We start from the raw sequence: 26,358 nt of genomic DNA on the forward strand, positions 1-26,358 counted from the left end.
GGATTTATTATACTATCCCTTTTACTTTTGTATATGTTTGAAATGTCCCATAATGAAACTTTTTTGATGGTAAAATTAACAACCCAAACCAACCAGATCTTCCTGTCCCTCTTCCACCCACTTCATGGAGCGTGGGGGGGATATTAACGGAAGACATGAGTTATTTTCTAAAGGGATTTTTTTTCTTTTTTTCTTTTTTTTTGGGGGGGGGGGACTTTGTATTTATTTTGAGAGTGAGTGAGCAAGAGTGAGGGAGGGGCAGAGAGAGAGTGAGAGAATCTCAAGCCCTGTTAGACCACATTAGACCAGAACAGATAAGGAACCCCTACAACTCAACAACGACGGTTTCTGGTGCCCTTTCTGCTGAGGCTCACCCTCTCCTCCCTATTTAAAGCATAATAAGTCCAAGAGACATATTTAGTCCCTTATAAAAACATGGCAGGCATTATACTGGGTCCTGGAGCCATAGTGGTGACCAGAACATCTTTGCTCACAGTTTTGTGGGCGTTGACAGCCCATCAATGACTATAAACGTCCAGTGGTGGTCAGTGCTCTGATGAAAAAGAAGTCAATGGAAGACATGCATCTTCCCCCATAAATAGGGCTGATTTGTCCTCAAGATGGTGGGAATTGGTTGTTGGGATAAAAGAAATTTCAGATATTGTAGTGGCTTGTGACCCTCCAGTGGGTACAGTTTATAAAGAGGAGGTCTGAGGTATTAAAATTTTATGGTAGGGAACAATTAAAAGAAAAATACATAAAGAGTCTTAATTAAGGGGGCAATAATTAGAAGGAAAAAAAGGTTGAGCAACACTGGTGTGAGGGGAGAGTGTGGAGGAGGGTGCTACCATAGGTAAGGAGGTAATGGAAAGCCGTTCTGAAGGTGGGGCATTTACACAGAGACCTCAGGAAGTGTGGGACGGAGCCATGTGATAATCTGGGAACAGCATTTCAGGCAGAAGGAACAGCCAGTGCAAAGATCCTAACACTGGGATGTGTTGGGCAAGTTCAGAGGACAGCAAGGGGGCAGTGCAGACCAAAGCACTGGGAGCAGAAGGGGGGGGGGGGGTGGTAGGAAACAAGTTAGGGGTCAAATCAGAGAAAGCTGTGTAGACCATTGTGATGGATTCTTTTTTTTTTTTCTAAATAGCTTTACTGAGGTATAATTTATATTTTACAAAATTATCTTGAAGTGTACAATTCAGTGAACTTTTAGTATATATGTATTGAATTTTTAATGGGTTGAGCACTTGGAAGTGATTCCATCTGACTGATATTTTAAATGTGTCTCTCTGGTCCTGTGCAGAGAAAAAAGTGTGAGGGGCCAAGGATGGGAGCAGGGAGACTGATTAGGAAGCTATTATTGTAGCCCAGGTAAGAGAGGGGCTGGCTTGGGCATGAGTATCAGCCAGCAAATGATGATGCTGTTCAGCGCAATGCGGAAGGCTGGCTGGACGTGGATCACGGTTTTGGGGGTAAAAAAAATATGAAGAATTTATTTTCTGGGGTGCCCGGTGGCTCAGTTGGTTAAAGCGTCCGACTTCAGCTCGGGTCATGATCTCACAGTTCATGGGTTTGAGCCCGGGTCAGGTTCTGTGCCGACAGCTCAGAGCCCGGACGGAGCCTGCTTCAGATTCTGTGTCTCCCTCTGTCTCTGCCCCTCTCCTGCTCATGCTCTATTTTTCTCTGTCTCAAAAATAAACAAACATTTTTTTAAAAAAGAACTTATTTTCTGGATAATCAGCATGATGATGTATTTAAAGTCATGAACAACAATCAAATTTGTATCTGAAGATACATTTTTGTCATCTCAAAATCCTAAATTTTTGCAAACATGAGTTAAACATATTAAGCAATTCTAAAGTTGCAAGCTGTGAAACATACTGATTGCCTACAATGTTGACTGCGTAGTTATATTTCATTAATTAATATAAAAGCAGTGTCTTTCACAGTGGAATTTTTAATCTTCATGCACTTGGGATGTAAAGGAAAATGATGCTTTCGAGCCAGGTGGTCATGGTCAGCGAAACTTCATTCTATTTTTAATGAAAATTGAAGTTAAAAATTAGCATTCAGCCCTTGTCAGTAGGTAACAGTAAATATAGAGTAAAATGGACAGAGTCTGTCAGCAGGGTTGGATTTAAGAATCATCAAAACTAGACAAATCTTGCTAAGCAGCTCCTGATTTAATAATTAAATAGGCTAGAGTTCAAGGCATGGCTAAAGATGAAAGACAGGACTGTCACTGAGAATTAGTTCCTCTGTTTTGTTGTTCTTTTGGGCTTCTTTCTTTCTTTCTTTCTTTCTTTCTTTCTTTCTTTCTTTCTTTCTTTTTGTTGATTTGTTTCCATGCCATTTTTTGTAAGCAGACACTTGTATAGATTATTAGACTTATGTTCTTTGGTATTGGCGGGGATTTTCTTATGTGAGATTTGTAATTAAAACATGTAAACACTGAATTTTTAAGACAATACATTAGAACTCATAAATCTGAAAACCATGGCAAAATGCTTAGATGCTTGGGGAAGTGACAGTGGTAAAATACAAGGCTTGATTCATATCAGCACTGAGACACACACGAGAAGTCTGTGGATGGCTTTATTGAGGTTTTAGTCTCTCTTAGAGGAGTTCTTTACCTTTTTCTGTATCACGGATCTTGCTGGCAACCTTGTGAAGTCTGCGTAGTCCTTCTCAGAATAAGATTTTTACGTTTAAGGGGCGCCTGGGTGGCTCAGTCGGTTAAGCGTCCGACTTCAGCTCAGGTCACGATCTTGCGGTCTGCGAGTTCGAGCCCCGCATCGGGCTCTGGGCTGATGGCTCAGAGCCTGGCGCCTGCTTCCGATTCTGTTTCTCCCTCTCTCTCTGCCCCTCCCCCGTTCATGCTGTGTCTCTCTCTGTCTCAAAAATAAATAAACGTTAAAAAAAAAATTAAAAAAAAAAAGATTTTTACGTTTAATAAAACAGGTCACAAAGAGAGGCAATTTTTTGAGTTACAGTTATCATAATAGTAATAATAAAGTCATGATAAAGTAATATATATATGTTTCCAAACTAATGGAATACATATCAAGATTTAGCAGTGGGCCTAATAACTGTGGTAACTTGTGAGTAATAATGAGGATAAACAGTATTTAGTGATTATCCAAAACTATGATGGACTATACAACCATCTGTGATTTCTGTTAGCCGTAGGTATTGCTAAATACTGCCCTGGTTTGTTGACTCTATTCAGTTGAAGGGTAATGCGGAAGGTCAGGGTAGTGAAAATTAAGATGAGATTTTCTTTTCCATTCTGGTTTCCTGACACTGAATTGTGCTCACCGACCTGGATCAAGGTTGAGAGACCCAACCGTAAAGAGTATCACAGGGCCTCAGACACCTGAGATATTCTGTTGGCCGTGATTACCTGTTGTTAGTAGGGACATGTGGTAATTCATGGGGCAACCTGTGTCCTCTCTGAGGTCACTGGAATTTGTCATTTTGTGGTCACCACCACCATTTCTTCTTCCAGCCTCATAGTTATAAAGAAACCCCCAGATAGCACCAGTTCATCATTTTGAATTAAATAACCATTTAAAAAAAAGGAAGGCTTTATTTTTTAGAATAGTATTAGGTTTACAGAAGATTTGACAAGGTCGTCCACAGTTTCCGTATACCCCACACCCAATTTCCTTCACTAACATCTTCCATGATTTTGGCCTGCTTGTTACAAATGAATCAGTGCCGATCCACCATAATTAACGAGAGACCATAGATTATTCAGTTTTCCTTAATTTTTACATAACATTGTTTCTTATCCAGGATATCGCATTACATTTAGTTGTTACTTCTCCCTAGTTTCCTCTTGGCTGTGACAGTTTCTCAGACTTAACTTGCTTCTCATGATCTCAACAGTTTTGAGGAATGGGGGGCAGGCATGTTGTAGGATGCTCCTCTATTGGATTTTGTCTCATGTTTTTCTCACGATTAGACTGGGGTTATGGGTTGAGGCCGTAGGATCCCACAGGTACAGTTATTCTCATCGCATCGTTATCAGTGGCACATGGTATTAATGACCTACCACTTTGGCTATTAATTTTGATCACCTGGCTGAGGGAGTGTTTGTTAGGGTTTTCACCATAAAGTTACTTCCCACCTTTCCGTACTGTCCTCTTTGGAAGAAAGTTACTTATGCTTCACAAGTAGGGAGTTATGTTCTCTTTACTTGAGGGTGGGATATCTATATAAATTGTTTGAAGCTTTTCTGCATGAGAGATTTGTCTCTTCTCCCTTATTTATACATTTATTGAATCATTTATTTGTATCAGTGTGGACTTGTGGACATTATTTATTTTATACTCTGGGTTATAGTCCAGTATTCCTATATTTTATTTTGTTGCTGATATTATTCCAGCTTTGGCCATTGAGAGATCTTTCAGTGGGCTCCTGTGCCCCTTTGACATACCCCCATTAATGTGGATTCCATGGAGAAGGTATTAGAAACCATGATCTGTGTGCTGGGTGTGCTCATTACTGCTGGGGTGTCATTTCTTTTATACCCTTTTACCTGACAGAGGAAGGGAGTATATGTGCATGTGCTGATCTGTGAATATATGCATTTCTATAAACATTTCCATATGTAATCAACCGTATCTTTATTAAGCTAAGCATCATGTCTTACTGATGTCTGTAACTCTAATCCATTACCACATGGATTATCCTAGCCTCTTCCCCTTGTGTACCTGTAAATTCTCAATCCAGCAGTGGAAGCATGGCTTCCACCATCCTCCTCGTTGTTAATTGTTCAATTCCAGTGTGCATGTGTACCTCTCTCAGAGTGTACCCCTATGGGAACCAACTTTGGGTACAGTGCTTATGAGCAGTTACTTTTTGCTTTTGGTCTTACAGACTCCACTCATTTCAAAATTGCTTAGACCATCACCTTTCCCCCCATCCCTTCGATGAGGTTTTTTCATAATTTGTAATGTAACTAGATTCTCTTGTCACAGTCTGCATTTCTTCCTGAGATTTCCCCAAATTCCCAAATGATTTTTTTAATTTGCATAAAATAAGGTTCATTCTTCGTACTTTAAAATTCCATGTGCTTTGACAAATGTATCTTCTCATGTATGTATGCATCATTGTAGTATATCGTACATAATATTTTCACTGTTCTAAAAATCACCTGTGCTTTACTCTGTTTGTCCCTACTCCTCTCCCTAAAATCCCTGGCAACCCCTGATCTTTCTTACTGTTTGTATAGCTTGTCATTTTCAAAATGTCATGTAATTGGAATCAGTATGTATCCTTTTCAGACCGATTTCTTTCATTAAGCAGTTGTACCTTTGGGGCACCTGGGTGGCTCAGTCGGTTAGACCTCTGACTTCAGCTCAGGTCATCTCACAGTTTGTGAGTTCGAGCCACATGTCGGGCTCTGTGCTGACAGCTCAGAGCCTGGAGCCTGCTTCAGATTCTGTGTCTCTCTCGTTCTCTACCCCTCCCCCACTCATTCATTTTCTCTCTCTCTCTCTCTCTCTCTCTCCCAAAAATAAGTAAACATTAAAATAAAAAAGCAATTGTACCTTTCAGGGTTCTTCATGTGTTTTTGTGGCTTAAAAGTTCATTTCTCTTTATTGCTGAATAACATTCAATTATATGGATGTACCATAGCTTGTTTATCCACTTGTCTATTGAAAGATATCTTGGTTATGTCCAGTTTTTGGCAATGATGAATAGAGCTGTTATAAACATTCACTTCGTAGGGTTTTGCAGGGACATAGTTTTCAAGTCAATTGTGACTCAAATCAATTGCAGCTTTACCACAGGAAGTATAAGCAGAATAAATCAGTGCATATATGTACCACAAAATATTTATGAAAGTGTTCATGGCAACATTATTTTTCATAGCCAGACACTGAAAACGACCCATCAGTAAAATGGATAAATTATTTTAGGTATATTCACACAAAGGAAAACTATATATAACAACGAAAAAGTTTTAATTACTGTTGTGCCCCATGACATAGATGAATCTCTCAGACATACAATATGCATGATGAAGCCTGACCCAAAAGAGTAACCTATGATTCCATCCATAGGATGTTTAACAACAGCCAAAATTAATTTTTTTCTGATGGAAGTCAGAGTAGTGGTTGCCTTTCTGGAGAGGATGAGCAATAAGGCTTCAGAGTGGCTGGTAATGTTTACGTTTGCAGTGGCTCATGGGTGTTTTCAATTTGTAAAGTTATTAAAATGTATGCTTAGGATTTGTACATCTTCTTGTCATATTTCACTAAGATTATGAAATAGGATAAAATATGTCACTCTTTTTGCCACAGGAGTTGAACTTTAGCTTCTAAATAGTTGCTGAGTTGCCAACCCTTTCTAATTTTTAGCTCCTATAAGATTTCAAATGTTTGTGGGTAAAGGTCCAACATCTGTATTTCTAGCCCTTATTTCTCATTCTGTCAGTTGCATAACTGATCCTAACGCATAATTTGTTGAAAATCACGTCTTTATTTCCTACCAAAGTAATATTCTTTGCCAAACTTTCTTTTAATTCCTAATGTGCTATACTTCTCCTGGCATATTAGATTTTGAACCTGGAAGATTTATGATTCTTGCCACATGTTACCTCCTTTACTTGATATTTCGCTTAATCATACTTTTTACTTCTCTGAAAAATTTCTTGGATCTTCTCTCGTCCCTTCTGTTTCCACAGCTACCACTTGAGTTCAGGCCATTGTTGCCTCATTCCAGGACCCTTCTAGTAACCTGCTAGTTGCTGTCCCTATCTCCTTTTGTTCTGTATCTCACAAATGCAGTTTGTCCCATTTACCCATGATCAAGAACTTTAATTACTAATCTAATGCCTATTATAAGTTCTTCGTATAAGCCATGCCCATTCAGGAACTCCAGCCTTGTCTTCCGAATGCCACATTTGAGTTCACGATGTGGGAGGATATTCTCTGCATACATGGTAATCTGTTTGTCATTATGTATACCGTCATTTGTTCCTTCCTTCATCCTGTTGTTCCCTACCCCGAATTTCCCTCCACACTGCCTGTCACAGCCTGCAAAGTATGATCTGACATCAACATCTCTTTTCCTGAATAACTTTTTACCCCATTTTGAGGCTTCTGTTATTTTATATCCCTTTAGTTCTTTGTATTCAGTTTAAAAAAGATTACGTCGGGGCGCCTGGGTGGCTCAGTTGGTTAAGCATCCAACTTCGGCTCAGGTCATGATCTCATGGTCTGTGAGTTCGAGCCCTGCGTCGGGCTCTGTGCTGACAGCTCAGAGCCTGGAGCCTGTTTCAGATTCTGTGTCTCCCTCTCTCTCTGCCCCTCCCCTGTTCATGCTCTGTCTCTCTCTGTCTCAAAAATAAATAAACGTTAAAAAAAATTAAAAAAAAAAGTTTATGTTGTGTAAATATTATTGTCTTAAGCTATTTCATATACGCCTGTATGCTTTCTCATAAATTTATTTTATTTACTCTGTGTCTATTTTGTGTAAGACACCATGAGTGTTAGGAAAATGCTTTAAAAATAGATGATGAAAATAAAATAATAATAAATTAAAAATAATAAAATGAATAACTGTCTTACTGGGCAGGGGTATGTATGGGTGAATCTATTGGCATTTATTATTCTACAGGCACTGTAAGACTTCTTATGCTGTTGTTCTTTTCCTGAATTGACCTCGGTCCTAATTCGCTTCCTGTGAATATGGGTGTATGTGATTTTTCACAGAGCCCTGACTTTCCTGCTTATTCTTCATGCCAGATTGGGTTCAGAGATGCTATCGTCACAACCTGTGCATATGCTATTGTTGAACCAAGCAACAGATTATCCACTTACTTTGGATAACTATGTTCTGATGATATTTTCTAAGATCTCCAGCCTTGGGTCATCCTTTCTTGGAGTATTCTTGCATTTATATTTGATCATCATTTAATTTAGCAGACCTTCCTTATATATTTTGAGTCATGTAACAAATTCATCATAGATTTTTAAATTTCAGTATCTGGGCCATCTGCATGTTGATTTCTGGTTTTTATCCTCTTGATTCTAACTTTTGACATGCCTTATATTTTCTTCTTTTAAGTTTTTTAATGTCTATTTATTTTTGAGAGAGAGCGAGACACAGAGCATGAGTTGGGGAGGGGCAGAGAGAGAGATGGAGACACAGAATCTGAAGCAGGCTCCAGGCTCTGAGCTGTCAGCGCAGAGCCTGACCTGGGGCTAGAACTCACGAGCTGTGAGATCATGACCTGAGCCGAGGTCGGACACTTAACCTACTGAGCTACCCAGGCACCGCCATGCCTTGTGTTTTCTGATTGAATGCTAGACATTGTGTGTGAATGGTAATAAATGATCTGGATGATGTTATCTTCTTCCAGAGAGGCACCACCCTAACCTCTAAGAAGGATCTTGTGTGGAGACAACTTTCCTTGATCCATTCAGTGACCCAAATGGCTCAAGGCAGGGTTGCAGTCCTTGGTCTACCTCTTGATTCACCCCAACTCCTAGTGTGGCCTTCTACACAGTTTCAAGTGAAAGTCTCTGACGTTACCAGGGGCCTTCCTCCTTGAATAATCTACAGTTTTTTCACTCCTCAGTGATACTGCTGAAAAGTCTAGTCTGCTTTTCAGAATCTTTTCCCTTGGTCTCATGGGCATCTGTCCTGTAAATGTTAGAAATTTGGCAAATTCCTCGAGGAGAAAACTTCCTGTGTGGAGTCCCTTCTTCTGTGAACCTTTTCTCTCAGGGATCTTGATTCTTCAAGTCCTGGCTGCCTAGGCCTGCTCTAATTGCCATGCCTCATCCTCAGGAATGCCGCAGCTTGCAGAATGTTGACTGGTCTCTCTACGGTTTCTGTCTCTGGCCCCCTTAAATCCCAGCTGCCTTGGAAGTTCTCGAATGCCTTCAAATTGCTTTTTTCTTGGTGTCTTTTGGTTTTTTCACTTGTTCTCAGTGCAAGTGTGATCTATTATTGCAACCTACTCCTTCACAGCCAGAGAGAGAAGTTTTTCTCTCTTAGGGTTTACTAAGACAGGGTTTCATTTCCATTTCTAGTATATCTGGTCTCTTTTTGGTAATTTCCAAGAGAAGGAGGAATAAAAATCATTTTTATGCTACCATTTAAAACTGGAAGGCCAAGGATGTATTCTTTTCTTTGTTTCTTCCAGTCAATCGATATTTAGGAAACAAGGAGATTAGAGTATACATTGGAAAATGATCTTCTGAAAGGAATTCCCAAAGCAGAGGGATCATTAATAAAGAGGCAGAATGAATAGGATCCATGGAGAAGAAATCTGAGCATCTGATATGTGTCAGGCTCTGAGCTAGGAATTGTATGTATTTTCTATATACCATATCTTCATACCATGTTTTTACGTTAGTTGTAATTGTTTTCATTTCTCAAATTTAGAACCTATTGTTTCCAAAATTTAAATTATATATCTAAGTTTGTATTATAATGAAGAAAGGATGGAACGAATAGACAGTGTTGGGGTTGTACTATTATTTAATGTTTCAACTTTATTTTGAATGTTTATCTCAGGATGAGTATAAAAGAACTAATTGGAATATCATCCTAACCTTTTCTAATTGCTCACACTTACTGGAAGGTTAATTGTTAAAATGAAAATCAATTGTCCCTTCAGCTAATGCCTGCCTACCCTAATTTTAGATAAAGTCCCTAGTCATAAATACCTTGATCTAGTTTTATAAAGGTGAGAAACTCAAAAGGACTTAGGCATCAAGTAGTAGGGAAATGATTTAATTATGTGATGATTTTGAAGGCTCCTGGAAAAGCAGTGCTTTTGGCAAAATGGTAAGTAAATAAAAATCTGAAACAAACGAAATATTTTTTCACTAATACTGCAACTGTGTAATAAAATACTTTTATACACTGATTGATGATATGTGTATCACTTACTTTAAAATTTTAAAAATTAAAATTTAAAGTTTCTTTTTAAAAATATTATTACATTGCCTTTATGATTTTAATAAGTTTCTAAAACTTCAAATGAAGAGTAAAGAATATTGCCAAGTACTTACCTAACAAGTTATTGAGTTACATGAAGGATAAGGATTTTGTAAGGATAAGGACTCCATCTCTCGTATTTACTGGTTTGTCCATAGATCCTGGAATCATACCACATTCAGTAAATATTCATTGAACAAATGAATAGCTAAAAGCATATAAACATGATGATCTTACTCCTATGGGAGAAAGCATTTTTTTTCTTTTTAAAGATTTTGTTAACTTAGAGGTTGGTTTGATTTTTATTAGTAAGAATATTGTATTGTTCTCTGTAATGGGGCATATATTTTCTTCAGGCTACTTAATGATACAGAAGTGTTATAAAGTCAGTCAGGGGCTTTCTTAACAATGACTTATTATTTCAGAACCAGATGGTCAAGGAACTGGAGTCCCGTGTCCAGCAGCTGACTGGAGAAGCAGAGAACAGTAATTTACAGAGACAGAAATTAATTCAAGAAAAATTGGAGCTTGAGAGAATTTACCAGATAGCATGTAATGAATTACAAGAAGTAAAGGCAAGGTATCGTCTGAAGTCAGATGTCTATCAAGTGTGGCTGTAAAGTACTGATGTTGACTCTAAAAATTATTTGCCAGAGTTAATTACACATTTAACCGCGGGAGGTTTCCAGCACAGAGACTGCCATTTATTAATTTTAAAAGTCCCATTTAATATAAGAAGTATAACATTTAAGAAGTTGGTAAAAATGTGAGTAGGATACTTGTTTGATGTATTGAAAGATAATGGGAGCACTGGGGTGGCTCAGCTGGTTGAGCGTCCAACTCTTGGTTTCAGCTCAGGTCATGATCTCACAGTTTGTGAGTTCAAACCCTGCATTGGGCTCTGTGCTGACAGTGCGGAGCCTGCTTGGGATTCTCTCTCTCCCTCTCTCTCCGCCTCTCCCCTGCTTGCTTGCTCTCTCTCTCTTTCAAAATAAATAAGTAAACTTAAAACAGTATTTAAAAAAAAGATAATGCATTTGAGTTTGGTTCACTAAAAATTTTCATTTTAGAGGTTGATTCTAAACGTATTGGAAGTATATTTTACTCTCTTACTGCTTTTAGGCGCAACTCACTACATAAAGAGAAAGATCACCTTGTGAATGATTATGAACAAAACATGAAACTATTACAAACCAAATATGATGCTGATATAAACCTTCTAAAAAAGGAACATGCTCTTTCAGCTTCTAAGGTATTAGATGCTGTAGATACAGTCGTACAAAGTAGTTACTTACTTTACTCAGCTTAGAGGTGTAGATCAGCCACGTGGGAAGCTAACTATTTGGCATTTGAAATTAGTCTCTTTTTTGCTTTATTCTTGGAATAACTGAAACTTGTAAGGATTTTTATTGGTGTTTAAAATACGGAAAATGCTGGGGTACCTGTGTGGCTCAGTTGGTTAAGCATCCAGCTTTGGCTCGGGTCATGATCTTGGGGTTTGTGAGTTCGAGCCCCGCGTCGGGCTCTGTGCTGACACCTCAGAGCTTGGAGCCTGCTTCGGATTCTGTGTCTCAGTCTCTCTGCCCCTCCCCTGCTCGCACTCTGTCTCCCTCACTCTCTGAAAAATAAATAAGCATTAAAAAAAATTATAAAATGCTGAAAATGCTAAATGTCTAATACAGAGCATGATATAAATATTTAATAAACTAAATTTTGCTATGAGTTAACCCTTTCTAATACCAAAGTTTTTAAAGGAGAGGACATATAAAAATACAAGAAGAAATGCTCAGTTGTGTTAATAATCCATTTTTAGAGAACGATGTACATTATTATTATTATTATTATTATTATTTGGAAATCTGGGTCATGCTTTAGTTTTCCTGTCATCACATACATCTGCAAGAACCCTTACTAGCAGCCACACACTTTTTTTTTGTGTCTGATACTGAAGCTTTCCACAAAGAGAATTCTATAGCTGCAATTCTAAGGCAATCAGTTACTTGCTATGTTATGAATTAAGTATTCCAGTGGATTTCATTTTAAAATTAAAATTTAGAATGTCTTCTGTAAGCCTGTTATCTTTATCAGTATTGTATTTTCATAACTTTAAATACTGTGCAGAATTTAGTTTATATTTTTACTTTAAAATATTTTTAAGCTTTTTTGAAAACATATTTTTCATTCAGATTTATAGATTATTTTCATTCTGATTAAACCTTTAATCAGAGGGGAAAAAAGATATATTTATTCAACCAGAAGTTCTAGGATGGTACTGGTTTTCATTATTCTTAAAATTCTTTTAGGCATCTGGTATGATTAAAGAACTAGAACAGAACATCTGTCAATTAAAACAGCAGCTCCAGGAATCAGAACTTCAAAGAAAGCAACAGCTAAGGGTGAGTCCTTATTTTTATACGGAGCAGTGGCTAAATCTCACCTTTCCTTGTCTTGATTATATGTATAAGTAAGAGTTGATTTAAAAGAATCCCTCAGACATGGAACCAGCCATTTTTTCTTTTGTTACGTTGTAACATTTTTCGTCTTATTTATTTTAACAAAAGAAGATGCTAGTGGGATATAGAGAATAAAGAACAATAATTTTAATTTGAATAATCTTTTTTGATTCATTCAAAAAATAAGCCTTATTTAAATACATTATTATTTTAGAATAATCTCCTCCCTTTAAATTCCTCTCAACCAGTCTTCATAATTTCTCTTTCTTCTTCACATCTTCTAGATCCTTCCTTTTCCCTCATGGTCAAGACATGCCAGACTGGCATCTGATATAATTTCAAGTGTATTATTTCTATATTGAGTCAGTTGGTTACTTTTAAGTAATCTCCTAATAATAAGGGCCAGAAAGTTTCTCTTCCACTCTAAAGTAGGTCCTTGTGAGAGTAGTTAACATCTTCAGATAACTAAGGTTTTCTGTTCTGCCCTAACATAAAGCTATTCATATTTCTATTTGTAGTTTACATCATTGGACAGGTAGGGCTCTTGTCATAATATGCAAAACTTCAATAAGGTTTGTCATCAGGTAGTTTGGTTTGTTTGTTTGTCTGTTTATTTATTTATTTCTAATATAATTTATTGTCAAGTTGGCTAACATACAATGTATACAGTGTGCTCTTGGTTTTGGGGATAGAATCCCCTGATTCATCATTTACATACAACACTCAGTGCTCATCCCAGAATTTATGTAGATTACTAATTTTATTGACTCCAGTAGCAACTTTAACTATAATAAAAATAAATATTTATTATTCACAGGATCAAGAAAATAAGTTTCAAATGGAGAAAAGTCATTTAAAACACACCTATGAGAAAAAGGTAATGTGTTTTGTGGGGCACTGTAAGGCAGTGAGCATGGGGGCTGGTTTTTATAAAGCCATGCATTCTAGACTTTAAAGAATCATTTATTTCTCAAGTTTATTTCAGCTAGCCAGTGATCAAATTTTGCTTCTTCATTTTTCATGTTTATAAACAGCTTCTTTAATTCGATTAATTGTATCAATGTAAAAACACCCCTTGTATATTATATTTAATGAGTGAAGAGTAAGTATTGTGGTATTAACTTCTCATAACACTTTGAAATTATAGTTTTTTCTACCAGTTTAAAAATATGATACAAGTGATAGGAGCCGTTTGTGTTCTGTTGTATCATATGTGCGGTAATGCTAAATATTTAACCAAGGAATATAAAACAATGAAAGAATTGTCTACCAGTTAAAAATTTCATGAATAATTGTTTCATGTTATTTAGAACAGTGAATAATTCTGCATATGCTGGCATCCGTGTTATCAGTAATAACTGGGGGTTTATTGATATACTATTAACACCTTTGGCAATAAAATGCAAGGTTCTATGGGTTTGTGACTTATTTTTTAATGTTTATTTATTTATTGAGAGAGCGTGTGCATGTGTGCGCACAAGGGAGGGGCAGAGAGAGAGGGAGGGGGAGAATCTCAAGCAGGCTCCACACTGTAAGCACTGAGCCTGATGCAGGGCTCGATCCCATGATCTTGTGAACCGTGAGATCATGACCTGAGCTCATGAGATCATGACCTGAGCCGAAATCAGGAGTTGGAGCTTAACCGACCAAGCCACCCAGGTGCCCCTAGATTTGTGACTTTTAAACTTTAGTTTTGAATTTGTTGTTTGCTGTATAACCTGGATAGTAAAGAACAGTTAAATAGCAAAGATTTTATTGCTGCTTTTGGAATTATTTATTGTTGCAATATTAGCCAAACTAACCTACTTGTAAAAATATACATATAAAAGAAAATGAGAAAAACATTAATCCTTCAATAATTAAATACATACAGTTTAAAATGAAGCAGGTTTTATAGCACAACATTCTTAAAACACTGTGTATCCCTCATCTCACTTATCCATATAGTCACTCAGCAGATATTCATTAAACACTTTCATTGGTCGAAGGTGTCATTGGAATGGGGGAGAAGGTTAAGGATAAATTAGCATAGATTCTGCCTTCCAGGAGCTTAATATCTAGGAAGAGTGTTTCTGTCATTTGGAAAAGTGAATATTTCTACTGACATGTATTGACCTGAATACATGCCCTTTAAAATTACAATTTTCTGGGGCGCCCGGGTGGCTCAGTAGGTTGTGTGTCTGACTTCAGCTCAGGTCATGATCTCGCAGTTCATGAGTTCAAGCCCCGCATCAGGCTCTGTGCTGACAGCTCAGAGCCTGGAACCTGCTTCAGATTTTGCGTCTCCCTCCCTCCCCCACCCCTGCTCGCGTGCTCTCTCTCTCTTTTTCTCAAAAATAAACATTAAAAAATTTTTTTAAATTATAATTTTCTTATTGCTAAGGTTTTTTCTCGTGCTGTTTTAATGCGGCCTCAATGCAGGATCTTAAATATATTTCATGTGTACAAAATGGTATCTGAACAAGAGAGGGAAATATTATTTTCATTGAAATAAAGAACTTGTTTTTTTAGTTTTTTACTGTGGAGCATGCAGCTTCGTAAATATTTTTCTTACTAAAAGAAGACCATACGTTATCATAAGCCTCACCCCCACTGAATAACGCACCCTCTGGGTGTACTTGTTGGTCGGTCCATTGTTCATTTGTTGGGCAGATGTCTGGCTTCCTGTTCGTTAAGGAACACCTTGGCCTCTTGCTTCTTTAAGCTCTGTGGTCAGCTCTCTTCCTGAGATAGTATCTGGGTACCTATGAGGTGGAAGGAGGGGCTGGGAGCAAAGAGAAGGGCAGGCACTGACTAATTTTGAAAGAATGTATTCCTATCCCAAACTCCTGTTAAGTTCTACTGAGGACTGTCAGAGCTGGAGAGCCCATCTCCTACCGCTGTCTTTTCTTGGCTAGTTAGCCACAAAGTACATTAAGGTTTCTGGATCAGCCCCTCTGCCTGGCGGACACACACAGGAAACCACGTTCGAGCTCAGTTTGCGCCTGTCCAGTAACCTCCCACCCACTCCTGTTGTGTTTCCCTGAGTGACAGGGGAGCAAAGCTGAGTCCTTTTTATTAGGCGTCCTAACTACAGCTTTTTCCCTTTCCACACGGTATCAGCTGGCCTAGCTTTTTAATAATGTAAGTAGTTAAAGTGTGTTAATTGTTTTCAATGTAAAGAAGAAGTGTTTAAAATAATAGCAATCCTTAAAAGAAAAATAAGCACAATTGGTCACATTGCATGTGTTCTGACTTCATTTGCGCTGGAAGAAAATGTTGCTCAGCATGTCACTTTTTGTTTTACAATTAATTTCACAGTCTCCCCCTTTTAAATTGACATCTGTTCTTATTTCTTTATTAAACCTGCTGTGATCTCAGTCCTTGAAGATTTGATGTCTTGTACCCCCCTCGGGGAATATCCTTCTTGGCTGCACAAAGAGCTGACATAAATCTGACACAGTCCTGGACTGTGGACTCAATCGCCAAGTGGGTTGTATAGGGTTTTTGGTGGTCAGCCGGTGTTACAGGTGTGCACGTTCAATAACTTTTGGTAGAAAACTTAGTTCTGAATATCTGTTCAGGAGGAGGAAATGCCATCTGAGTGACATTATTTCCTCACGCCAATAAGAAAGCAGCATGAGTGATTCCAACTTGTCTTTGAGGTCAGAGAAACAGCATCAAATGCTGTCCCTAATTTAAGCACACACACATATTATCTAATGGTTTTTATTGATCTCTAGCGGCTATTGCCTGCTCTTAAGATCTTTGAACATCAAACAAATAATAGGTAGTAAAACTAAATGTCATTGTTTGATGAAGTGTCCTAATCTGTTAAATCAGGAAATGGTCGGGCTAAATGATTTTACTAGCAAGGAAACACCTGCCTCCTACAAATAACCCATTGCTTGTTTTCCAAACAGTCACCAAAGAGTGAAAGATGGTACTGTTTACCTAAAGAAGTTTGTGAGACAGATGTTAAGCATGTATATTCTGAAATGTGCGAGAATTAAAATACCTACTTATAATGACTCTGCTGTGACTGTGTAACAGATGAGAGACAGGGGCAGTTCACTGCCCCTTCCTGTGCTGGGATGTCTGCCACCGTGTATCTGTGTCCTTCGGCAGAGCAGAATCTCTTTCTTATTTATACAAGTACTCCTTTTTTTGGATCACTTAAATTATTGGGCTGCCAGGGAAAATAGACGTAATATTTTACATATGTTTACATACATTTAGTAAATGTTCAATAATTGTGGTTATGTCTAGTTCAATCAGTTATTTACAACAGACTCCCATGTTGGGGAATAGGTGCTGTGTCTTTGACTCTCCGGTTTGTATTTTCATTATTTAAGTGATTAAAATTTATTTTTGGTATTAGCCATATATAGTAGGGAAAGGATTACAAGATCAGGTTATTCTCCACTGTGTAGAGTACGTAAAAAAGGAAAGGTTGACAGAAACATTATCTTTATCACCACAGGTATAGAATATAGGTAAAATATATATTTACCTGGAATATAGGTAAAAACTAAACTATAGAATATAGGTAAAATAAATATCTACCTGGAATATAGGTAACAACTAAAAATAGAGTCCAAAAAGGCAGTTAACCACCCAATACAAATGTATTCAATTAAGGACAAATAAACAGATCTTATGTGGGCCAGGTATTGTGCTGGGGATGTAGACATACATGAGAAAGAAACAGCTTCTAGCTTTAAGGACCCCTCAGCTCAAAAGTCTGTGCACTGACACATGCACCTTTACCTCCGAGGGAAGCCTCTCATTCTCCCCCTCAGATGGTCCCATTTCTGCTTCAGAAATGGTTCCGGTGGTTTAGAGGCAATAAATCAGATCAAGGTGCTTGCGTTAGTTAGCGCACCGACTGGCGTCAGGAAGGCACAGCTGCAAACCTGACGACAAGGTTAAGGTTGAACAGAGAGGGATAAAAAGCACTTACAAGAGCTCAAATTCTTAGCAACTCAGGGGCTATTTTCTGAAAGGGCAGACAGCCCATCTAAGGGATTTACTGTACTGGGCCGTCACTGTGACTCTGGGTCTTCATAATGACCTTGGGTTTTCAAGAAACTGCTTTATGTATAGAGTGTTCAGTGTGAGAAGGTTAACATTTGCTGAGAATTTATTATTATGTTCCTGAAATTGTTCTAAGGGCTATACAGGAAGTAGTTTATTAACTCATCACAATTAACTTATTTTCCATGGAGTCGCTTACTAACTCATCACAATTTTTGAAATATAGTTACCGTTAACCCCTGTTTTTCAGGGTGGGGGGGGCGGGATGCAGCGGAGGCACAGAGTGTCAAGTCACTTCCGGAGGAGCAGGGTAGAAACCCATGCAGTCTGACTCCACAGCTTGCACTCAAGATCACCCTGTCACTTCAGATAGGTTTTCCTCAAAGGTATGGGTAATTTTTTTGAAGTTTTCACTTAAAGGGGTCAATCTCAACAACACCTTCATGCAGAGCATTCTGAGTCCCAGAAAAACAAAACAAAACTCAGCAGGGAACAGGGGAAACCCCTGGTGGTGCAGTGCAGGGCGTCGCGGAGTGCAGTCCCAACGTGTACAACATCACTGCCCGACCAGTAACCCTGCCAGCAGCTCCCTGTTAGTTCCCCATGTAGCAGGTGGCTTCAGAGTCCCACACAAGTAGGCTGTGAGGTGTGGAGAAAACTCCTCCTCGGTAGAAATCCCCAGTCCACCGCCTTGGGGACTTCCTGGGACCTGGATTGCAGCGGCTGTCCCGAGAAGAAGACCGCCCTAGCCGGCGGGTCACGGAAGCCAGGCTGTGTCCCCCGCATTCTTGGCCAAGCCTCAAATCCGAAAGGGTAACATGCCCTTTACAAATGAGTAGAAGAAAAGAGCCAAAATGGGGTCTGTGGAAAAACAGCATAGAGCAAAGGGAGGCCAATACAGAAGACCCAGGGAACGGAGTTTCTTCTGATAGGTATTACTCCAAAAGAAAACATCCAAAAAAATTCATCAGTAGAATCCCGGAAAGTACGACGTCTGTGAAAGAGGAGGAGACATCATAAGGAGAGAGAAGGATGAAGTGAAAACGGAGGTACTTGTCATGGAAAGGGTTGCGGAGACCCTGAAAACACGACAGCAGGTCCAAGATTCACGTAGGAGCTGGGGTGGGGTACAGCAGATGCTGTAAAGGGTCAATCAGGACAAACCATTATCCTGCAGACTGCAAGGGAAAGGCAAAGAATGAAACATCTGGAGACAGGAGGTAGATACGAAAGCAGAGAACAGGAAATGAGCATACAATTGATATTCCTGGAGGGGGGCTCAGAATAGATTCACACAAAAGGAAAGGTAGGAGAGAACCTTCCTGAAGGTCTCTGTATACGGATTTAGAAGAGTCACCCTGTATCAGGTAAAAAGCAATAAAGCGATTCAACAGCATTTGAACCTCAGTGCAGAGAGTGGTTTTGTAAATATCCAGGCCTGGGTGAGAGGGGGCCGAGGTCAGGGGAGTTTAGTCTCCCTGGTTGCAAATCCGAACGGCTCAAAGCAGTAGAGTGACAAATGCTGTTTTTAGGCCAAAATGTTGTGACTCCGTAATCTTATACACACCCTTTCCCTCAAGTGCAAGGGCAACAGCCGACCTTCTTGGACGTGAAGAGCCTCAGAGATAGGTCACCCAGATATTCTTTTTGAAAATAAATTCTTACTGGCTGATGTACTTTAATTCACCTAAGGATAAGCAAAACATCACATCAAACAAAACAACAGAAAATACTCAAGAATGAAAAGGAAGTAGGGGTGCATGCCACAATTAACTAAAATAGAGTTGAATTTTAAATGTTTTTTGTGTACATGATACAAAATAATGCAGGTGTCAGAAAAATTTCTCGAGAGAAGAGATGTGTAGATAAAGAAAAATGTTAAAACGGTTATCTGGATCAAATCAACCAGGTTTAAAAGAAAACAGAATGGGTAGGAGAAGTTAACGTGCTAAGCTGTCACTTAAAAAGATAGGACACAGAGGCTAATTTTTCACTTGTTGACTATTAGAAATATTGGTTAAAAATAATTGTGATATCTTTGTAGTATCACTGGTGAAATGAAAATCTATGTCAGTCTATCAGAACATAGACGAGTTTTGGAACAACAACAAAAGCTATATAAAAAGGGAACATAAAAACCCCCAAAGCCTAAAGAAAAATGTGTAAATAAGAATATTTTCGTGAGTGGGGCACCTGAGTGGCTCAGTTGGTTAAGTGTCCGACTTCGGCTCAGGCCATGATCTCGTGGTTTGTGAGTTCGAGCCCCGCGTCGGGCTCTGTGCTGACAGCTCAGACCCTGGAGCCTGTTTCAGATTCTGTGTCCCCTTCTCCCTGCCCCTCCCCCACTCATGCTCTCACTCTCAAAAATAAACAAGCATTTAAAAAAGGAAACAGTATTTTAGTGATGACAATAAACCCAATAATCTCCCCTAGTAAAAGAAAATGTGTAATTTGGGTCAAAAGCCCAATCTTTGTGATATTTGTAAGAGACTTAAAATTAATTAAACAAGGAAACTTAAGCGAAAAGCCTAGGGAAACATGTGACAGCAGTAGAAACATTAACACCGAGACGTTAACTTCCCAAATGTCATTTCCGCATCTTCCACTCAAACAGCTTTTCTTTTCTTTGTGTTTTTATGTTAGTGGATGTTTGGATTTTTACTTAGGATTGTATTTCAAGAAAGGGTTTTCCCGATACGAATATGTATGTTTCCAAAATGTCCACGCTGGCTCATCTCTGGGTTTCATTTTGGGCTTTAATCTCTTTCATACGTTAAAGGGACCAGATCAGTGTGGGGTTGCTGCTTCTGTTTCTTTATTATGTACTTATGCCATTTTAGCATGCCTACTATGTGCCAAGCCTATAATACAGTACAGACCAGGGATCCAATAGAAGAAAGACAGTAATTTCAGTCTAGAACCTGGTAAAATTGTGGACAATTGAATTTTTTTCCTCATGTAAAGTAAAATAAATGCAGTGGCAAAAATTTACAAGGCAGGTTAGATGCTCTTTCTCTTTTTCGTGAGGTCGGTATTTATAAGGTATTTTAACTTTACTATTTAGAATATGGGGGAGAGGCGTCCCCTGTCCTCATTCTCCTGAGGGCCTACCCTTGCCACCACCCTGTGGGTTCCTGTTTCCCATTTTTTCTCACCTCTTGTTCTCACAGCAGCCAGTAGAAGCTTTGTGATATTCTCATGGAATATGAAAATATGAAAAAACTCAAGGAAAATGCCTTTTCTCCTCTCTCTCCTTTGAGTCTACAGACAATGGATTTTATTTATGTATTGATTTTACTAAAGCACCAAAGGAGAAAAATGTAAGAGAATTATCAAAGGAAAACGTTTCTTTAAAAAAATATTTTTGTTTATTTTTGAGAGAGAGAGAGACAGAGTATGAGCAGGGAAGGGGCAGAGAGACAGGGAGACACAGAATCCAACGCAGGCTCCAGGCTCCAAACTCTGAGCACAGAGCCCGACACGGGGCTCGAACCCGTGAACCGCGAGATCATGACCTGAGCCGAAGCTGGACACTTAACTACTGAGCCACCCAGGCACTCCCAAAGGAAAAGGTTTTTGAATTTAGAGAGGTCTCCATCCAAACTGATACAAATAGCTAAGGACAGGCATTTTGGGCTAGCACTGAGTCAGTGTTTGAAGTGTTGTGTATGTGTGTGTGTTGTTGGTATTTTTGCCTGTCATTCCTCTCCCAGCCCCTGTACCCACCAGTGGCCCTGTCAGCCTTACCTGGGCTGCCAGCAGGTACACAGCCAGTTTTCCCAGCCCACTAAGTGACTTGTGATTTCTCACCTCCCAGCCGGGCTCCCTTGTGTGTGGAACCGTGGCTACCTGTTGACTCCTCCCTTCCCATCCAGCTGTCCCAAAGTCTCCTTTCCCTCTAGATCCATGTAATGTCCTTGTTGGATATGCTTATATGCATTTGCACCCGAAGACTTTTCTGTGAAGAGAAATTTCCAGCCCTCATGATTCACGCTGCCTTCCTCCCAACTTGAAGGATGCTGCGTTTAGGAAAGAGATACTCATGGTGGGGGGATTGCCTCCCACACCCAGTGGACGCTTGTTCAAACCATCCCCAGCAGTGGAAGGGAGGACTGTTTCATCATAACCTGTATATGTTTGCAGAATGTAGACACGTCATGTATCGCATTCTCCTGAATCTCGTGAGATTCCTTTCCTCTGGCTAATATGTAAGTTAAAAAAAATTCAAAAGTGATTGCTCCTGCTTTGAAGGTCTTACACGTCAGTTTATTTTACAGGAAATCCCCACACAGGTAGATTCACACAGTTACGAACTTTGACCAGAAAAGAGGTATTGAAAGTATAGTAAGTGAAATAGTTGTACGGTAAACGAACATGGTTAACCAAGTCTCTATCTTCAAATATCTAAATCTAATTTGACGTTAAAAATAGATTTAAGATTACTGCTTCATTGTTTGTGTTTCTCCTTTGAGCACTTGCCTTCTGGTAAATTTTACCGTTTTTGTCATGGCAGACTCATGACCTGGAGAGTGAACTTGGTCAAGAGAAAGAAGAAGCTCAAAAGAAAATCCATAAACTTGAGGAAGCACTGAAGTGAGTAAAATTGTAATATATTTAATTAAAAAATGCTCTTGTTCCAATCCGTGGGCCAAATGAAGTAACTAGAACTTAAACATCATCTTTTTATAACAGCCTTGCTGTGGTTTAGTTTGAGTCCATTTTCCATTGTGAATCTCTATTTTCTGAATTTTATTACTAGCCAGCACATTTTTTTTAAATGAAAAATCAGTTCATCTGTTTTTAAGTGATAGGAATGTAAGAAAATAGAACTTAGTGGTTTTAGATGCTTTCTTCCTCTTAAATGAAAACAGATTAAAACGAAAAAAAATAAGATTTAGGTCTTAGGACATTTAGAAATTCCTCTGTAGATTTTTTTTTTTTTGACAAATTTGGGTAATGAAATGTTCCAGTTGTTATATTTGAAAATGGACTACTATACAAGCATTGTTTAGAAAAGATTTTGTCTCATGATAGAACACTTAAATATACACATTAAAGTATCAGATTTTATTTGTCTTCTCCATTCATTTACTAGGTTGATTAGGCCCTTCTTATCAGTAGGTTTTATCGTTCGGTTTCTAGCTGGAAAACATTGATTTAGTCAATAAATATTGAGTTTCCACCGTATGTCAGGTAGTGTGTAGTACCTTCCCAGAGGACCTTGGGGTTGGTTGGAAAGATATTCAAGACCTCTGGCAATTTTATCACAGAGTGATAAGAACAGGGTACCTGACCCAAAAAAGAGATTTAAGAAGGGAAGCTTACTTGAGTACGTTTTATCTAGCTAACTCAGAGAATCAGCTAATTCGATTTTTCCTTCTTCCTCAAAACTTCAAAGAATTTCTAGAAAGCCCAAAAAAGAACACTCAGAATCAAACTTAGTTTCAGATTCTGCCTGTGAAGACTGCATGACCATTTCCTCTCCCTCATTTTCCTTGTTAATAAAATGTATTAGCTGAGTTGCCGTATAGAACATGTTAAAATAATTTATGTACTAGGACGTCATGGGGTATCAATTTTGTATCTACACAAGGACTTATGCCTTATTTGTTCACATCACTACGTATGAATTAGATAAAGTCAGAAGAGAACTGTAACATTCATTAAACATTAAGTTAAACAAGTGTGCTTTATGCTCTAAGTTGGACAAAACTAGGGCATTCTTGCTCTCTTTATGGATGGGATGCCCTTCCTTTATTCTGCATTCATTTTGTCCTCCTTAAAATGTTGATTAATAACTTTCTTCATCTATTCAGCTTATCACCATTTTCATTTCTCTTTTGTTCTACTTCAGCTCTCTTCTTTTGTAATTTCTCTATACTTTTTTCATTGGTTTGTTGACTTGCATTTTATATCCCTGAAGAAGAGAAAATCCCTTTGAATAACAGTACGTCAACAAATATTTGTTTGGTACTTACAATGTCTATAGACTGTGGTATCCTCACGTAGAAGGTTTAGAAGATGTAAGTCAAGACATACTGTTGTTCTTAAAGATTTCGTGTAGTCCAAGTTAGGCTTTGGCAGTACTTAGAGTCCTGGATACTCACCTGTTGACAATAAGTGCAGTTGGAATTCAGAAAGATCTTTCCAGTGGCATATTGAGAGTTTATGTGTAAAATAGCATAGTATCTTTTAATGTTCACTGATAGATAGTGTAAGCCCCCTGAAACCTCGGTAGTTTTCTGTATACAACATTACCATTCACCGAGCCAAGTCACATTGTTTAAGGCTTTAAAGGTCTATACCAAAATACCAAATTTTACTTGGAGTTAAAAAGGCTATTTTATTTTAGATTTTTACTAAAATTCCCCCGTAGGCCTGTTTCTCCCATTCCCTGTGCGGGAGATGTCTTCGTTTTGACTACATGTCTGTCTGACCTTAACAGTCCAACACCTAGGATAGCACGGGCATTCTGGCATGAAAGGAACAGAGTAAGTTGTTGTGTGGTCTGAACTTCAGAGTCAACAGCCCAAGCTGGCTGTCTCCCCAAGGAAAATAGTCTGGAGAGTGACTGCTACTGCTTTTGAATCTAAGAACTGTGTTAGACCCAGTTGGGGTCCAGGGACAATTCCATTTTTCCCAGAAGACAGCTATGTACGATCTAGAAATTTGCCTTGATTATTAGCAAAATGTTTTCTGTAATAAATGTACACAAAATGGAAAATCTCACTTTTGAATGTGGTGGTATTTATTCATTTCATCATTTTTTCATTTACTCATTAAGGGTTTATTTCTTCTGTGTGTGTTGAATGTGTGGTAGAGACCAGCAGAGACAGCAGTTCATACATAGGAATTCATATGTGTGGGAACCCATGATAAATGTATTCAACTCAATCTTCAGTTAAGAGCTCAAGATGATACCTGAGAACCTCTCATTATTAAAGAGGGACCCTGATTTGCCGTCAGCATTCACTTAAGATGCTGACTCCTTAAAGCTCATTTGCCTATTGTTATTATTTTCCAGAAATAAAACTAGTTTAGTATTACTGCGCTAGAGTTCTTATTCTACACATATCCTAAATAGTTTTTACTTTCTATTTTATTTTTATTCTAGAAAATAATTTTAATATCCTCCAATAACTGAAAGTTAGCTGAAACTATCAATGGTATGAGTTGTATGTGTTCGTTTGTTTTCAAAGATAAGTAATTAAAACATATGGGAAGCATAGTAGACTAATGAATGGAAAATGACCATAGATAGCAAGATAATTTGGCATAGCTCTTTGAAGGACTAATGTGGAAAATATTTTTTTTTATTTTTAGAGAAGTTAAAAATCTATAAACAAGAGGGGTAGATGGTATAGATTTGGTTTATTCCTTTTCAATATTCATATATTTTTAACAGATTTGATATCTGAGTTTTTTGTGCTATGAAAATAATAAAGCATGGTTCTGAGATACTCTATACATTGTCTGTTTTAAAGTATTTGATGAAACATTGCTAAGTCTTCTTTTTGATTGATACTCTCAAGCATTTCTTTTGCAGTCAAATACAAAACTTCCTTGAAACAGATTTATTCTGATCCATTTTCACTCTTTTGCATTGTCAAATTGTAAACATTGTAAGTATTTCTACCCTCACACTAATATATACATATAAAAGTTTCTGGTTTTTAATTGGTACTGAAAATATGTAGTCGTGATTTTACTAGAACATATGATAATGTTGGTCTTTAGATGATATGGTGAGAAATGACCCTACAGGAAGCAAGCCCTTATTTAACTAAAACATATTGTTTTGGTTGTAGTCGTTATGTATACATATATATGTATACATGACTGTGTGTGAATTAAACTTCTGCTGGGTTTTAAGAAGAAGTACAGAGAGATGAAACAAACTCAGATCTGGGCCTTAACCTCTCAGCCCAGAGGCCTGTTGACATTACTGAAACAAACATGCATTTTTGTTAAAAGGAGACGTCTTATGAAAACTGGCTATTCCTTTATTTTTCTTTTTAATCGTTGCCTTCCTTAAATTTTTATCACCGTTACTTTATAATCCTGAAACATGGGCTTATCTGACTTTTTGCAAATTTTTATAATATATAAAATGCAAACTTAGAAGATATTTGAATATATAAATATTTAGAAATAGATGTTAAGTTTGCTCTTGCTTAGAATTTGCTGTAAACAAAAACACTATAAGGAAAAGTGAAACAGTGGCTAATTGTACCCTTACAATTAAAAAAAAATTTTTTTTTAACGTTTATTTATTTTTGAGACAGAGAGAGAGACAGAGCATGAGCGGGGGAGGAGCAGAGAGAGAGGGAGACAGAGAATCGGAAGCAGGCTCCAGGCTCTGAGCCATCAGCCCAGAGCCCGACGCAGGGCTCGAACTCACAGACCATGAGATCGCGAGATCATGACCTGAGCTGAAGTCGGACACTCAACCGACCGAGCCACCCAGGCGCCCCTGTACCCTTACAATTTTTAAATACTCTTTCTGAAGCTAGATCATAGAGTACCATGGTTTAAAATCTGAAAGATAAAAAGAAAAAAAGAAAAAAAAAGAGCGTACGGGGAAAAGCCCCCTTCCATTTAAGCCTTCTAGCTGTGTATTTTCCCTTTCCGGAAGCAGCCATGTTGCCAGTTTTTGTGTAGCCTTTCATATGCAAGTGTAAATATTCCTTCCCCATCGTCTTTCCTCTTGAACTCTACATATATCCTCATCTTCCTTCTTTTTGTCATTCTGACTCATCAGTATTCATTAGAGATTATTTCCTGTAAGGACATAAAGAGCTGCTTCCCCATCTAATTTATGCATTTGATATAATCTGTGTAACCGGTTCGGTACTGATGCCTGTTCTTCCATGTGTCATCTGGTACCTGTATGGTTTGATTTTAACCTTTAAATCTGTGA

General features: G+C 38.2%; 1 protein-coding gene across 9 annotated transcripts in view; it reads left to right on the plus strand.

Moving 5' to 3' along the window:
* CEP112 (centrosomal protein 112) overlaps window positions 1–26,358 on the plus strand; it is a 415,035-nt gene that overhangs the window by 96,251 nt on the left and 292,426 nt on the right. For all 9 annotated transcript variants that reach the window (XR_009614112.3, XR_009614106.3, XR_009614109.3 and 6 more), the window contains 5 exons: window positions 10,395–10,549; window positions 11,092–11,221; window positions 12,273–12,365; window positions 13,240–13,299; window positions 21,952–22,031. Coding sequence is in view for 2 of the 9 variants with exons in the window: in XM_060645622.3 (XP_060501605.1) it covers window positions 10,395–10,549; window positions 11,092–11,221; window positions 12,273–12,365; window positions 13,240–13,299; window positions 21,952–22,031 (518 nt within the window). In the remaining 7 variants the exon portion in view is untranslated. The remainder of the gene's footprint in view (window positions 1–10,394; window positions 10,550–11,091; window positions 11,222–12,272; window positions 12,366–13,239; window positions 13,300–21,951; window positions 22,032–26,358) is intronic.

This window comes from Panthera onca, chromosome E1, assembly GCF_046562875.1.
Source record: "Panthera onca isolate mPanOnc1 chromosome E1, mPanOnc1 haplotype 2, whole genome shotgun sequence".
Classification (NCBI taxonomy): Eukaryota; Metazoa; Chordata; class Mammalia; order Carnivora; family Felidae; genus Panthera; species Panthera onca.